Source organism: Hippocampus zosterae, chromosome 13 (assembly GCF_025434085.1).
Source record: "Hippocampus zosterae strain Florida chromosome 13, ASM2543408v3, whole genome shotgun sequence".
Taxonomy (NCBI): domain Eukaryota; kingdom Metazoa; phylum Chordata; class Actinopteri; order Syngnathiformes; family Syngnathidae; genus Hippocampus; species Hippocampus zosterae.
Window position 1 is genome coordinate 8,819,503 of NC_067463.1, and position 13,434 is coordinate 8,832,936.

At 43.1% G+C, this 13,434-nt stretch overlaps 2 protein-coding genes and 1 long non-coding RNA gene across 4 annotated transcripts in view; 1 reads left to right on the top strand and 2 right to left on the bottom strand.

The window, feature by feature from the left end:
- usp43a (ubiquitin specific peptidase 43a) overlaps positions 1-6,055 on the top strand; it is a 58,733-nt gene extending 52,678 nt beyond the window's left edge. The window contains exon 16 of the mRNA XM_052084067.1: positions 1,375-6,055. Within this exon, the coding sequence (XP_051940027.1) occupies positions 1,375-2,417 (1,043 nt within the window). The 3' untranslated portion in view covers positions 2,418-6,055. The remainder of the gene's footprint in view (positions 1-1,374) is intronic.
- A 2,999-nt stretch (positions 6,056-9,054) lies between these two features.
- mchr1a (melanin-concentrating hormone receptor 1a) lies at positions 9,055-12,323 on the bottom strand. 2 transcript variants are annotated; one of them, XR_007966090.1, is made up of 3 exons: positions 12,108-12,323; positions 11,896-11,990; positions 10,072-10,117 (listed from the first exon to the last, which is right to left on the bottom strand). XR_007966090.1 is itself a non-coding variant. In XM_052084112.1 (2 exons), the coding sequence occupies exons 1-2, from the start codon at positions 12,298-12,300 to the stop codon at positions 9,099-9,101; spliced, it is 1,212 nt and encodes a 403-aa protein (XP_051940072.1). In that variant the 5' UTR covers positions 12,301-12,323; the 3' UTR covers positions 9,055-9,098. The 2 variants fall into 2 exon arrangements, 1 of the variants encoding a protein (XP_051940072.1); XM_052084112.1 differs by lacking the exon at positions 11,896-11,990 and having other exon boundaries at positions 9,055-10,117.
- On the bottom strand, positions 11,048-11,343 carry LOC127613202 (uncharacterized). The gene is made up of 2 exons (XR_007966102.1): positions 11,275-11,343; positions 11,048-11,243 (listed from the first exon to the last, which is right to left on the bottom strand). It is a non-coding gene; the product is annotated as an uncharacterized LOC127613202 (long non-coding RNA).
- Positions 12,324-13,434: the final 1,111 nt, after the last annotated feature.

Consider the following 13,434-nt stretch of genomic DNA (forward strand, 5'->3'; position numbering starts at 1 on the left):
GGCTCTGGATACGTTGTGCGCTGTTACAACCGCTACTCGTGGTGCTAGCAGTCATAATCAATGTCATTATAAAGTGCCAGAGACACCGCCTGTTGCATTTGTCTTTTCCTGAAGAAGGCATCTATTTGAACTGCCACGTGCACAGTATATTTAAGTGATGAGTCACGGCCAGCAAGTCGAGCATGGCATCTCTGAGGAAATATAATGAGCATCGGCAGATGTCATAACGGCAACCAATAATTGTCCATGAAGGGGGATGTCAATTTATCAGGGAAAGCGGTAACTATAGTTACAGGGTGCATGAAAGGGTTATTAAAATGCAGCTCTCGACATATTTACTGTTGAGGGGAAAAATATGTAAGAACAGTATTTTTGAGGCTGTTCATTAATGGGGAGGGTGGCATTGAAAGTGTGTGTGCTGAAAAATGGGGGGGATTGCAATATCCTCCAAACAACGACGACCTGGTGGAGTAATTAAAACCAGAAAATAGGCACAGAGCAAACCGTGTCACTTTAAGGCTGTTGTCTATGAAAATGATCGATTGCTCTTGTTAAGAACAAGAAAAGAAAAATGACGATTTTTGATAAGATACTCCAACCTTGTGTGTGTCTGTGTGTGTTTTAAGAGACAAAATAACCTATTAGGACAAAGTAATCACTTTGCTCTATCGGCCAAACGCGAAAATATGAGGCTGACAATTCTCAAAAGAACGCAAAGGCACATTAAAAAGAAATGTAATTTTGCAATAGCAAATAATCAATATTACTGGGATGGTAACATTTTGCCCAAATGAACTGGATTGAAGTACCGGTAAATTAACTTCAAAGTAACAATCCCTTAGTGATGTTGCAAAACAAAAAATTCTTATCAAAAACTTTTAATGAAATGTCTACTCAGAGATAATTGAGACATTGCAGTCTCAGCTTTTGAAGAATAAATCCCAATAAATTGTGTAAAAAACGTAATGTTGATTTCAATTCAAATCTGGTTTGATGGAAAGGAAAAACGGCGCTACGCGCATTGCAAACAGCATTTAGGCATTGGACCGCAGCTGCAGCAGACCCTGCATGATATATTTTTTCAATGATTTTGCATATTGCACACCTGCCACCCAACCGATTTCCATGAAAGACTTGAGTGTTGAGTGTATCAGCTTTTTTGGAAGACTTTTTGGTGTGGAGATAAAAAAGTAACCCCCAGTGCATTTCAATGGCCATCAAAGCTACGCGCACGTTCAGTATTCATGCGCTCGCGCGGTCCCTATCCCTCCCATCCGCCGCAAATAACTTGGGTCCACTGGACTGCAAATCATAAATGAAGCCTTGAATTGGTGCTCTTACTCAAATACTGTCCTCTCTCTTGTCATTTTTAAGGAGGCTTCGAGAGTAGACCTTTTGTGAGGGGACTGCAAGGGCGTAGTGTCAGCATGAGGGCACCCAACAAGACCAAGGACACCCTCAACAAGGTGCTACCCCTGCGTTGGTCGCTTGGTTCTAGAGACAGACGAAAACCCGAACCGACACCTCCGGACCTTCAAGATCCTGCAGAGCTGGTCCAATATCTGGAGTCGGGCCGACGTCCTCGCTGCACCAAGGATCCGATAGAGTCGTTAATGAACGAACCTCGAAGCGCTAAGGAAACGAACGGAGGCCGGCCTGTAAGATCCTCCAGTGCCGGGAGGATCAGTTGCTTGGCTAAAGCGGGAGACGAATCCAAACAAGTGCCAGAGGGCCAGAGGCGGCCATCGGATCAAACGTCCACCCTAAGACGCCAGAAAGAGAGCCCGCCAAGTGAGGAAGGCAATAGTAACACTCTAAGCAGGAGAAGAGACTCTCAGAGGCAGAGCTCCTCCAAAAGCCAGCAGGAGATGAAACAAGCATCCAGTTCGAGTGTTCAAAGCGGCTCGAGCATTCTCGCCGGCACTCTCAGAAGACAGAAAGACGAGCGGACTGACGGGGAATGTCGTGTCGCAAATGAGGGAGGTCTCAAGCCCAAGAGCCACGAGGGACTGATGTCTATCCTTAAAGGCAACTTCCTGAAGAGGGAAAAGGACTCCCGGAGATTGAAGGACGGCACGGACGAGGATGGCGGAAGAAGGACTCTGTCCAGGCCGTCGTTGTCGAACGGAGCGGCCGGAGGTGAGCAGAGGAAGTCTCACGGTAAAGAACTCTCAAACGGGAGAGCGGGGCGGAGCTCGTTGGACATCAAGCGCTCGCAGAGCTCGTCCAGCCTTCCCGCCAGGCCGGATCAGAGCGCGCGTAGGACGGCGTCGCTGCATCGCAACGGCACGTCCACGCCCTCGGCGGAGATCCGCAGGCCGACCACGGAAAAGACGTCTTACGGGAGCCTGCCGAGGCCGCGCTACAGCACCTCGTCTCTGGGACGCAAAAAGAACGTTCCAGAGTCCAGCTTCTGACGAGGACGCCGCGAAGGGATCGCCTGCCCGTCAAGTCAAAGCAATAGAGCACAACTGAAGCCCTAATGAAGCTTCAACGCTTGGATGCAAAGAGCCAAATGACATTTTGTGTCCTCTCGGGACTACAGAGACTTCAAACAAGTGCCTGAGCAACTTCTATGCAGTTTAGACAATGTGTTGGTTTGGTCTTTAACCTTTTTGAGCACTGGAAGCACACGACACTGATGACAGATACACACCTACCTAGCACATTTTTGTCTTATTATTCAGGTTTTTTTTTTTCAGTCCACTTCATCCTTAATCTTTACAAGTGTAGTTTGCTAACAATCACGACGCACTGATTGTGTTCAATGAAAGGGAATGTAAAATGGCTTTAATGCTGCTAATTCATCTCAACTATTTCACTTGTCCATTTCTCAAAAGCTTTCATTCTCAAGTCGGTACACATTCCATTCCCGACCAAATTAGAGTTGACGAACATGTGGGCTTTTTCCGTAATTGTGTGTTTGTGTCTTCAAGGGCAACAGTATTTTTCCTCAACCCTAACCCTCAGCTTTTTTTGTATACTTCTAAACAGTATAAGTCCTTCTTTGTCGAATCGGACCTAACTTTATAAATTGGAATCTCCAATGACGACCATGAATCCATTCCGGGAAAACTAGTTCTGATTTGAAAACCATTTCTCCCGTCGGATATGATGACAATAGAAATTGTTCCGGACGAAAAAGTGTCCGCCAATCGTAAAACTTGATTGTTAAAGCAACGGTTGTCCAGGAAATGTTTCAAGAGGAGACATATGCAATATTGCACTATTTTAAAAAGAAGTTCCAAGTTGTTTTATTTCTTGACTCGTTGAAATTTGACCAGTTGAGAGGGACGGAGTGAGCGGCTTCATGCAGCGCCACTGGTGAGTCTGGCTTTTCTTACAATGAGGATGACTTTCTGACCATCGAGGGTTGGACTGGCGATAGCAGAACCCTAATTTTGGGGCGTAGGAGGATCCGGATGCGTGTGAAACGACCACCCATGAAGACAATCAAATAGTTTCATACACTGTGTGGTTGTGACGCATGGCTACACGGCGACACCTTTCCAGAAAGAGGCAGATAACGCAAGATTTAGTTGCTTAATTTCAATCTGAGCAGGTAGTCAAGTGCCCAAACATGAAAGAGTCCATTTTCCAAATATGAACAGCCAACAAAGTAACCACTAATTTAAACTGTGAAAACAATTTACCGCAACTTTTCACATGCAGCAGCTAGCCGATGACAGCTGGCGCACGCAGCTAATGTTAACTGTGAACAACAAATAATACCCCCACATTTGAAGTCTCTCATTGTTTCCTTTTTCTTGCTGCCATCATTCAAGACTTAAAGTGGTTGTTTGGTTCCATTGGAAGCAGATTGGTGTCGTTAGCATTCGTCTCTCAAAGTAGCAACTATGTTTTCATTGACTTGACTTGACATTGTGAGAAAAGCATTCGTTGTCACACGCTAGTCGAAATGTAAAGCACCCAAAAGTAACTAATGACCGGCCGCATAGACTGAATGCCAATTGTTTTTGCTTTCCCCCTTTGAACCGCTCGTTAGGCTGTCTAACTCGGTCGGAGAGCATATCAAAGCTTGACTCACTCATGCCCTATTTTAGCTCACCTTCAAAGAACAACAACACACCAGAAGCAGCAGCACAATGTTCATTGAAACATGGCAACAACAAAAAAAATGTTTTTTATTACACTGGTCAACATTTTTTTAAAAATCAGAGATTCAAGTTAACTTTTCTAAGTGAATGTTTTGCGCTAATTCCGAATCTGCCTTTGTTTTTTTTTTCTAACAGTTTGCTATCCATCCATCCATTATCCGAACCCCTTCCTAACAATTATCATATGATTTAAATGCACTGTAGTGTAGTAAAAAATATGTTTTAGTGTTTATGAATTTGGGGTTTGGTTCAGCAACTGATTTTTTTTTCTGCAACGTCACAGCTATAAATAACATGGTAAAATCCGTGCTGCGCAAGCTTTTGTAGGTCCAACTTAATCACAACATTCATATCTTCAAAAAAATTATCTGCCAGAAGAAGTGAAGACATTTTCGAAATCAGCACTGAAAATATGTTTAGGGACATATAAAGCCAGCTCTGATTAAAATGTTCTCCTGCCTATTATTTACATTCAATTATATTCTGTTTTTATACATTTACAATATTATATAGCACTAATGTATTTTAGCTTGCCATTTTTCTAAAACACTTTACATACATTTTTGTTGGGATGTGTTGGACGGCTAAAACTGATTAATAGCATTTCAATTGAAAATGATTTGAGATATCCTGGGTTCGATTCCAGCTCCGGCCTTGTGTGGAGTTTGCATGTTCTCCCTGTGCCTGTGTGGATTTTCTCTGGGTTGCCCCTCCTCCCCCTCCCCCCCCACACACACACAAAATTATATTATATAAAATTAATCCCTCTGCTGCAAATCTGCTGGTGTTAATGTGAACACCAAGGGTGTTCAATTTAACACTGGTCAAGTGTTGATATGCATTCACAATACCTGGTGTTGAAGTAACACTTTCTAAAATGTTAAATGTTCAACATCTAATGGTGTGTTACAGCAACAAAATGTACTGTTGACAGTGCAGTTAATGACACTTCGGAATGATAATGCAAACGCAAGATGGGCGTGGTGGGCGGGGGGCACTCGCTACCTTCAATATAATACCGATTTATTTTTATTTTTTTTATTCCTTTTGTGAACTCCATTTCAGACACAGCATTGTCATGAAGATGTTAATTTCTCTGAAAGTAAGGGATTCATTTGCAGTACACACACATACTAACATTCCGTTCTGGAATTCACTTTCATCCTTTTTCACCCAGGGGCTAGCGGCAACACTAGCCATTATATATTTGACAACAACCCAACACCTGGTCCAGGTTGTGTAGAATCTCTGTGCACGAATGGCCAAATGAGAAAACCCAATGGGTTTGTGCAACTCACTACTCACTTGTTGGTGAGGCCTCGCCTTCCAGAATGGAATGATGCTCATTCGACTGAATCGAGTCAGATGGGCGACCCGCCGCGGCACACACAGCTCGGCCAGTTTGAGTGCAGTGTCAGTGTTACGTCTTCGACGACACAGGCAAATTGATGACTGAATGCAACACTGACATTCTGTTTTGTACACTGTGACCGAATTCAAACCACTGACCAATTTGTAATGTGTTGCCCACTATACTGTATTCAATTTTGTGAAGTTCTCATTCTTTCCCCTTAATTCCTCAAAAGTGTCACAAATTCCAATGGAAAGTTTACTTTGAAACAACTCTATGGATTGATCATCTAAACTTCTATCCCCCAGTTAAACGTTGTCCACTTTACATTCTTTGAAGCTGAGCACTTGTTTTATAACACAAGCATTTATAATATGCAAGATTTCTACATTGGAGTCATACCGATCTGCAGTCTGTGTGCGGGAGGGATGGAATGAAACGCGCGCGTGTGTTTTGAAGTGCGACATGTCTAGCCTGCTGTTCACATCTTTTAGAAACACTCAGATATGTCCTTGAATGTGTGAGAATCACATTGAGTTGTATAACTTTATTTTTCCAAGACCATGAATAAAAATGATACATATATATTTTTTTTCCTATGGTATGATTAAAAAAAAAAACATTTTTAGTCTGCTTATTTTTTCTTGCTCTTTATCACGCTGCTTCTACATCCATTTAAGATCAATTCTGCCCAGTCTAAATTTAGAATCCTGTTGATTAATGTCAAAGGTTTGTCAAACCACTAGCCCTGGTGTGTTTATTTGATATATACAGTGTATATATATATCAAATACACACGTGCACACACACAACTTAATGTTGCAGGAGCATGACTGATGGTTTTGAGAGATTTTAACGTTTTATACTGTGGCTGTTCCAGACGAGGACAGAGTTCCCATGCCACGGGATAAAGGTATGTACTAAATGTTAACAGTCAACAAAACAAAATTGCAATAAATTCAAGCACCTGCTGTGTTATTCTTAAGCTTTTAGTCAAGTTAAATCGTCCAGTCTGAAATTTAATTTTTTTTTTCTGTTTTTTTCTTTGCCTGTTTTGAATCACTGATCTGAAGCTTTCCATCTGATGCATTTCGAAAAACAAATCAAACCTCAGAGGTTCTGTCATCAAAAGGTCACAAGCTATTTTTGCATGAGGATTTTTTTTCATAAATGTAATTTGGATTTGCACATCAGGCAGCATTAATATCAAGGTGGTCTACATAAGCTCAATAGTCAAACAGCCTCCTGACATTAATGCCAGACTTAATTTGATATCTTTTTTTGGCCACCCCCACCCCCCAACAATGTTATTTATTTTATTTTTTTTTCGTTTCAGGGCCATCAAAAGGAATTTGAGGCAGCAGTTAAGTCAAAGCTTTTCCACTATCAAACTTCTAAAAGGCTTTTCAACCATCAAAATATTTTTTTTTCTCAGAAAAAAAAGAGAAAAGTTTCCATGTGTAGGTAACGGTGGCAGGCAATGCATTTTGAGCAAGGTATTCACTTGGGATTTCAGTGACGTAATCCACCGCTTAATTTTGTACCACTGACCACATTGCAGTTTTGCAAAATAATAATAATAATATACACAGGTATCTAAAATAATGTGTTGCATTACAGATTGGGAGACACGCGTCACAAATTTGAGGATGAACTACACCAGAGTTTCCACTCTTCCACTTGCTTTTTATTTTTGGACCTTGTAAGGGCTTTTAAGGGCTAATGTAGCAATTTTAAGGACTTTTTCTCCATTCAGCAGGGGTTTCACAGTGAATTTAATGAGCAGAAAGCCACATATCACTGAGCTATTGTTCAAATCATTGCTGCCAAAGGAAGGGCACATCTTTATTTTTAGGGGCAAAGCAAACTCTTTATTTGACATACTGTCTGCCAAATTCGCCTGAAATGGATTGGATTGGATCCAACTTTATTGTCAAATAATTTCTTCCCTCTCAAGACAACATCCCGAAGTGATCACGCGATCATCATCAGAACTCATCGGAGACGCCGGGAAAAGCAGAGCAGGAATCAGGAAGGCATGTAGCTCAACAGCGGGGCTTGTGGGGAAGGGCACCAGGTGCATTTTTCTGACAAAATTATGAATTGGAAAGGTGGGGGAAATGACACACACAAATGAACACCACAGGTTATTCTTTAAGGATTTTATTGATTTTAGAAGCTTTCCTTGAAAATTAAGAACATAATTTTACAACTTCTTTTTTATTGATTTTTATGAACTTTAAGGACCCGTGAGAACCCTGTACAATGTAAATACAGCAAAGCAATGCAGTTTTATTTGTTTTGCACATTTCACATACAAGGACACAACACATACAAGATACATTCCTCTACATACAAACATTAAAAGCAGCTTTTCCATTAACTATCCCGTATATGTAAAGCCTTGCGCGGCTGGGAAGAAAGACGACGGGGCTCCTGTTGTCAACATGCCCATATTTGGAAGTGATACCGGAGCAACATACCAGGAAGTAAATACGGTTTTGGGACTTGTTGCTGATTTAACGATAAATAGACCTCACCTTGACAAGATGTATCTTGGATTGCAGTAAAAGAAAGCCCTGGCTGTGCTCATTTTAAGAAGGAATACGCCCGGCCACTCTTCCCAGCAATTCTCCATTCCGCGGTGCGTGCTCCTCACGGTGTCACGTTCCGTATTTGACAGCAGGGGGCAGGTGTTCTCGCTTGTCGCCTGCACACCCGCCACCCATTTATGTTTATATATTTATATATTATACTATATTTAGGCGCTCCGGCAGTCGATTCACTGCCGGAGTATTCCACGCCGTGCCATTGCTATTGCATATTCCTTCTCGGTTGAACACTGCCTTAAAGACTATTGATAATTGTTGCGTTCCTAGACATCCTCTCGTGTGTAATTATAGTATTTTGCCTAAACTTTCTCCTTGCCGTTTTTTCGCAAGCGTTTTCTGTTGCCTCGTTATAACTATTTCCTGGTTCTCTTTTTGACCAGCGTTTTCTATTATCCGTTTATACGGGGGGTTTTGTGTTGTAATAAATATCATTTTCGTGACAAAGTTACTTTCTGTGCCTGCTATTTCCGTGATCCACTTATCCCCAGTTTGTTGCGCACGAAGCAATTACTGTGTCGCTTCGAGCTCAATGTGACACGTTTGTGTGGACCCGTTGTGGGTTGTTTTCAGGGTTTTGGCCACAGCATTCGTCGAAAGAGAAGGATCTGTGCTTGAAGGTTGTGCCTTCTTGGCAGCGTGTGTGTACCAGCACAGATTTTAATGGGGGCGGAATGCCGGCACTATTTGACTGTCGCCGCTTGACATTCCCTCAGGGCGCTTGTCTTCTTTTGTGCCTGTAATGTTCAGTGTTTTTCTCAGTCCTGTTTTGTTCAGCGCGGATGTAGGCGCTGTTGGAAAGTCTGCGTTAGTGCGGCTGGAAGGATGGCTGTTGGAGCCGAGGATGAGGAGAGAGGAGCGTCGGCGTGGAGCGCAGATGCGTATTTGGAACTGAGAGTCACGGCGTGGAATTGGAGCCAAACTAAAATTGATCGTTTTCTTCGGCGGAGATGTAGGCTCTGTTGGACAGTAATCCAGATTTAATTTTTGTTCAAAAAGCAAAAGGAAAGCACGTTTGCTTCACTGTGGCTCTACGCTTGATGGTATCTCCCTTGCCGCTGGCTCCAGGTGAGCGCCTTCGGGGACCATCCTCATGCACACACTGTCGCCCTCTGTGGTGTTGGAATGGACGTTTAACTTCCTGTTGGCCGGCCGCACAGCCTTGACGAACTGTTTCTTGAAGGTCTCGCTAAGTACGATGTAGAGGAAGGGGTTGATGCAGCTGTTGGCGTAGCCCATGCTAATGGCGATGTTGTAGGCGTAGGAGAAGGCCATACTGGGGTTCTGCACGCCCAGGTGAACCAGCTGCAGGATGTAATAGGGGGCCCAGCAAATGAAAAAAGCCAAGCAGATGGCCACCGCCATTCGCGTTACATTCCTGACGCGCACCCTCAGGCTCCTTTGGGGTAGCGGGGCCACACTGGTGGACATGTGCTGCAGGATCTTAAAGAACACTCTGCAGATGATCGCAAGGGGGATGGCGAAGGCCAAGAAGAACTGGTACAGTGTGAACCAGTACATGTTGGTGACCGGGTCGGGCAGGAGCAATGCACAGGCCACCAGTCCGCCAGGAAGGGGCATGAGGTCGGCGTACATCCACACGGGGATGATGGTGATCAGAGACAGCGCCCAGACGACAGCGATGACAAAGGAGGCCACGCACGGCGTGCGGATGTAGTTGAAGCGGATGGGGTGCACCGTGGCCACGTAGCGGTCCAGCGTCATGGCCGTGAGGATGTACGTGCTCACGATCTGACTGTTGGAGTCCAGCACCGTGATGACCGTGCACATGGCGGCACCAAACCGCCATGTGCCGTTGCCTAGCAACTGGTGGATCAGGAAGGGCATTCCGAGCAGGAAGAGGACGTCGACAATGGACAAATTGAGGATGAAGACGTCCGGGACGGTTTGTTTGGCGCGACACTTTGTTTTCTTCATGATGGTGTAGATGACGATGCTGTTGCCCAGGATGCCAAACAGGAAGATGACGCCAAAGATGACCAGCAGGACGGTATTGTAGTGAGGTGGACTGTCGGCAGCTGGAGATACAACAAAGCAGCGAAAAAGGACACATGCAGTCATGGGTGAGGAAATTTTAGATCGGAAGGTAGGGCTGGACACTGAAATCGCATTGAAATCGGATTTGTGGTATTTAAATCTACATTATAGCAAAGTACGGTACGTTTAACCTTTTTTAAGGCCCATGATGTGAAATCTATGGAATTTATCAAGATGGAGTTCATTCGTCTGTTTAGCACAGTCGTGGTTTTTTAAACACGTTTAAAGCAACAGCTTGATTAAAACAATTTACAAGTTAAAAAAAAAGTTCTCCCGTGACAAACGAGATCCGGTAAGACGCTCCCATTTTCAAGTACGTAAACGATGATGTCACTACGCATGTACGTCAAGACTGAGCATATGCACCCCGAACTATGATGTAGTTATTTCTCTGCGACTGAAAGTTTACAAGATGCCAAAGGCTGGACTGCTACGTGTAAAGACTCCATTTGTGTGGATTCCATAAATGTCGATGCATTTTCGGCACCGTCAGCAATAGCCAATGTTTTTGGTGCTTGCGCCCCCTCGTGGTATGATACATAGTAACTCAGGCTACATATTTGTGACTCTTGTTCCAAATGTGTGACTGGTTACCAATTTGTGACTCTGGTCACACCTTTGCAAATGATAATTGCCCCCCAAAACGTAATATCACAAACAAGCAAGCAAGCCACCCGCAGGCCCCGCCACTAAACACACCACACATGCACCCACAGACGCGCAGCTGCTGCACACCTGATTCGCGCACAAATATATACCTTATATATTATAATAACAAAAATAATAATATAATAAAAATTATAACAAAACCTTTGTTCTACAGAGAGTGTCTTCTTTTTTAACTACAAGCTTTGGGTCTCAATGGTTTCACTTTGCTTTATTTTGGGAGAAATATTGTTGGGGGCGGGGGGTTGTTTTGAATTCACTGAAGACAAATTGCCCGCCCACCAGCAAACACACATTGGACTTCAAGCAGTGCAATAAAGGGAGGATTTTAATACAGTAGTTTATATAGTAGTTTCCACACAGAACCTGGGGAAAAAAACGTTCGTTTTCCGGTGATCGCAATTTGTTTATTTAACCCTTTCATGCACAAATAATGATAACCTGTAACCTGATAACCTGATAACCTGATAACCTGATAAGCTGTCCTTGATTGGGTTAAGAAAAGAATCCAGACATAAGAAACTCAATAAAAGGTAGTATTTTCTATTGTCCAAGAAATTTTCTTCCAAATAAGTCCTGGCTTTTAACTATTTTATCATATAAAAAATGATTTTAAATTTAGCAATTCAATTAAACAAAATGATTAAAAAGTCGACAATACCGAGAAAGGGCACAATAGCCTTAAATCTGAAGAGATGGAGATTAAATTCAGTTGGTAGCGAAATGAGTTATTATAAAATGAGGTGGGTGGAAGTAAAAAAATGTATTGATATCATTCTGATTTGCAATGTTCCGAGAGAGTGAGTCACAGCTGTGGAGAAAGGGCAAAAGTTGTTTTGTTTTTTTCCTTTAACAATGGTGTGACAGGCTTGCAGTTTCTACCGAACAGTTCCAGTGATATGAAGCAGATGAACAAATGGCGTTTATAAAAGGAAGGCAGCGAGGAAAAGGAAGGTGTGGGTTGTGGGAAGTGGATGAGTTCAGTAATTACAGAGGAATCAGGCAGTTGAACACAGACAAAGAGACGGTGCGCGATTGCAGACAATAGCGTGCACAAGATGCGCATGAGTCCCATGACTGAAGAAAAACTTACCAAATGAAAACAAAAACACAGCTTCGAGCGATGTTGCAAAAGATGTGATATGGATTGGGATGTTTCCCTCTTATAGGAGGGAAGTTGCGATGCAGCTGTGGGGAATGAAAGCATGTTTCGTTATTTTTATTTCATTTTTATTGGAAAATATAACCAAAAAACAACAACAAACACTTAATATAACACACACCGATGTCTCGCTATTCACCCACCTAATGATGCATTGATGTATCCGAGGGAGAAATTGGACTCGTTGAGGAAGTCCATCATCGCCGCGATCCCAAGTATGGGCAAGTTACACCAAGTCAAATGAAGTGAAAATGCCAAAGAAAAGTGCTCTTTATACACGGGAGCTCTTGCACATAGTTGATACACGAAGAGCTTAGTTGGAATAGCTGTGAGCATTGATAGGATGAGACTACTCAGTGTTCACACACGCAGGAGTAGTCCGTTTCTCCCCCCCCTCCCCCCCTTCCCGCGCCTCCCTCACCCTGTCCCTCTCCCTCGACAGGGACTCGCCATCATTATTCTCCACCTATTACACATGTGGAAAAAGAAACATCTCTTTCCAGAATGCAATACACTCCAAATTGTCCCGGAAATGAGTGAAAATGTTTCAACAGTATCCAGGCACTCTGTGTCACTCGCTGTCACGTTCCGTATTTGACAGCAGGGGGCAGGCGTTCTCGCTTGCCGCCTGCACACCCGCCACCCATTTATCGGTGATTGCATCTGCTATATTTAGGCGCTCCGGCAGTCAACTCACTGCCGGAGTATTGCCTATTCCTTCTCGGTTGAACACTGCCTTAAAGACTATTGACTATTGTTACGTTCCTAGATATCCTCTCGTGAGTGATCATCGTATTTTGCCTAAACTTTCTCCTAGCCATTTTTTTCCGCAAGCGTTTTCTGTTGCCTCGTTACCATTATTTCCTGGTTCTCTTTTTGACCAGCGTTTTCTGTTGTCCGTTTAGACGGGGATTTTGTGTTGTAATAAATATCATTTTTGTGACAAAGTTCCTTTCTGTGTCTGCTATTTCGGTGATCCGATTATCTCCAGTTTGTTGCGCACGAAGCGATTACTCTGTCGCTTCGGGCACAACGTGACACTCGCAGCCACCCAGAAGTGCTTTTGACTAGGCATGAGCATGTCTGATGAGAGCCCAAGGCATGGTAATAATCAGCAAAGAATCTAAGGAAGACTGTTTTCTCCAATTAAAATAAGTAAAAATAATAACCTACTCGGGCGAGAATGCTATTTCCACCAGAAAAAAATAAATACATTCATGAACAGTAAAATAAATTTCTCGTGTGCAGCCTAAGATGGCTCAGAATTTCTGAAATTTCAATAAAGGGAAAACGGAAGTTATGATATTCGGTCCCAATGGGCCCCCACAGCAGTCTCAAACTTTAAATTGGAACCTGGGCCCAATTAAAAGAGAATTTTTTGACTTCCCAAAGTGATTACATCCTGGAGAGTTTGCATCACTTTTATTCAAAATATACCCTTCACCCACACCCCAAAAGAAGTGGCTCTGC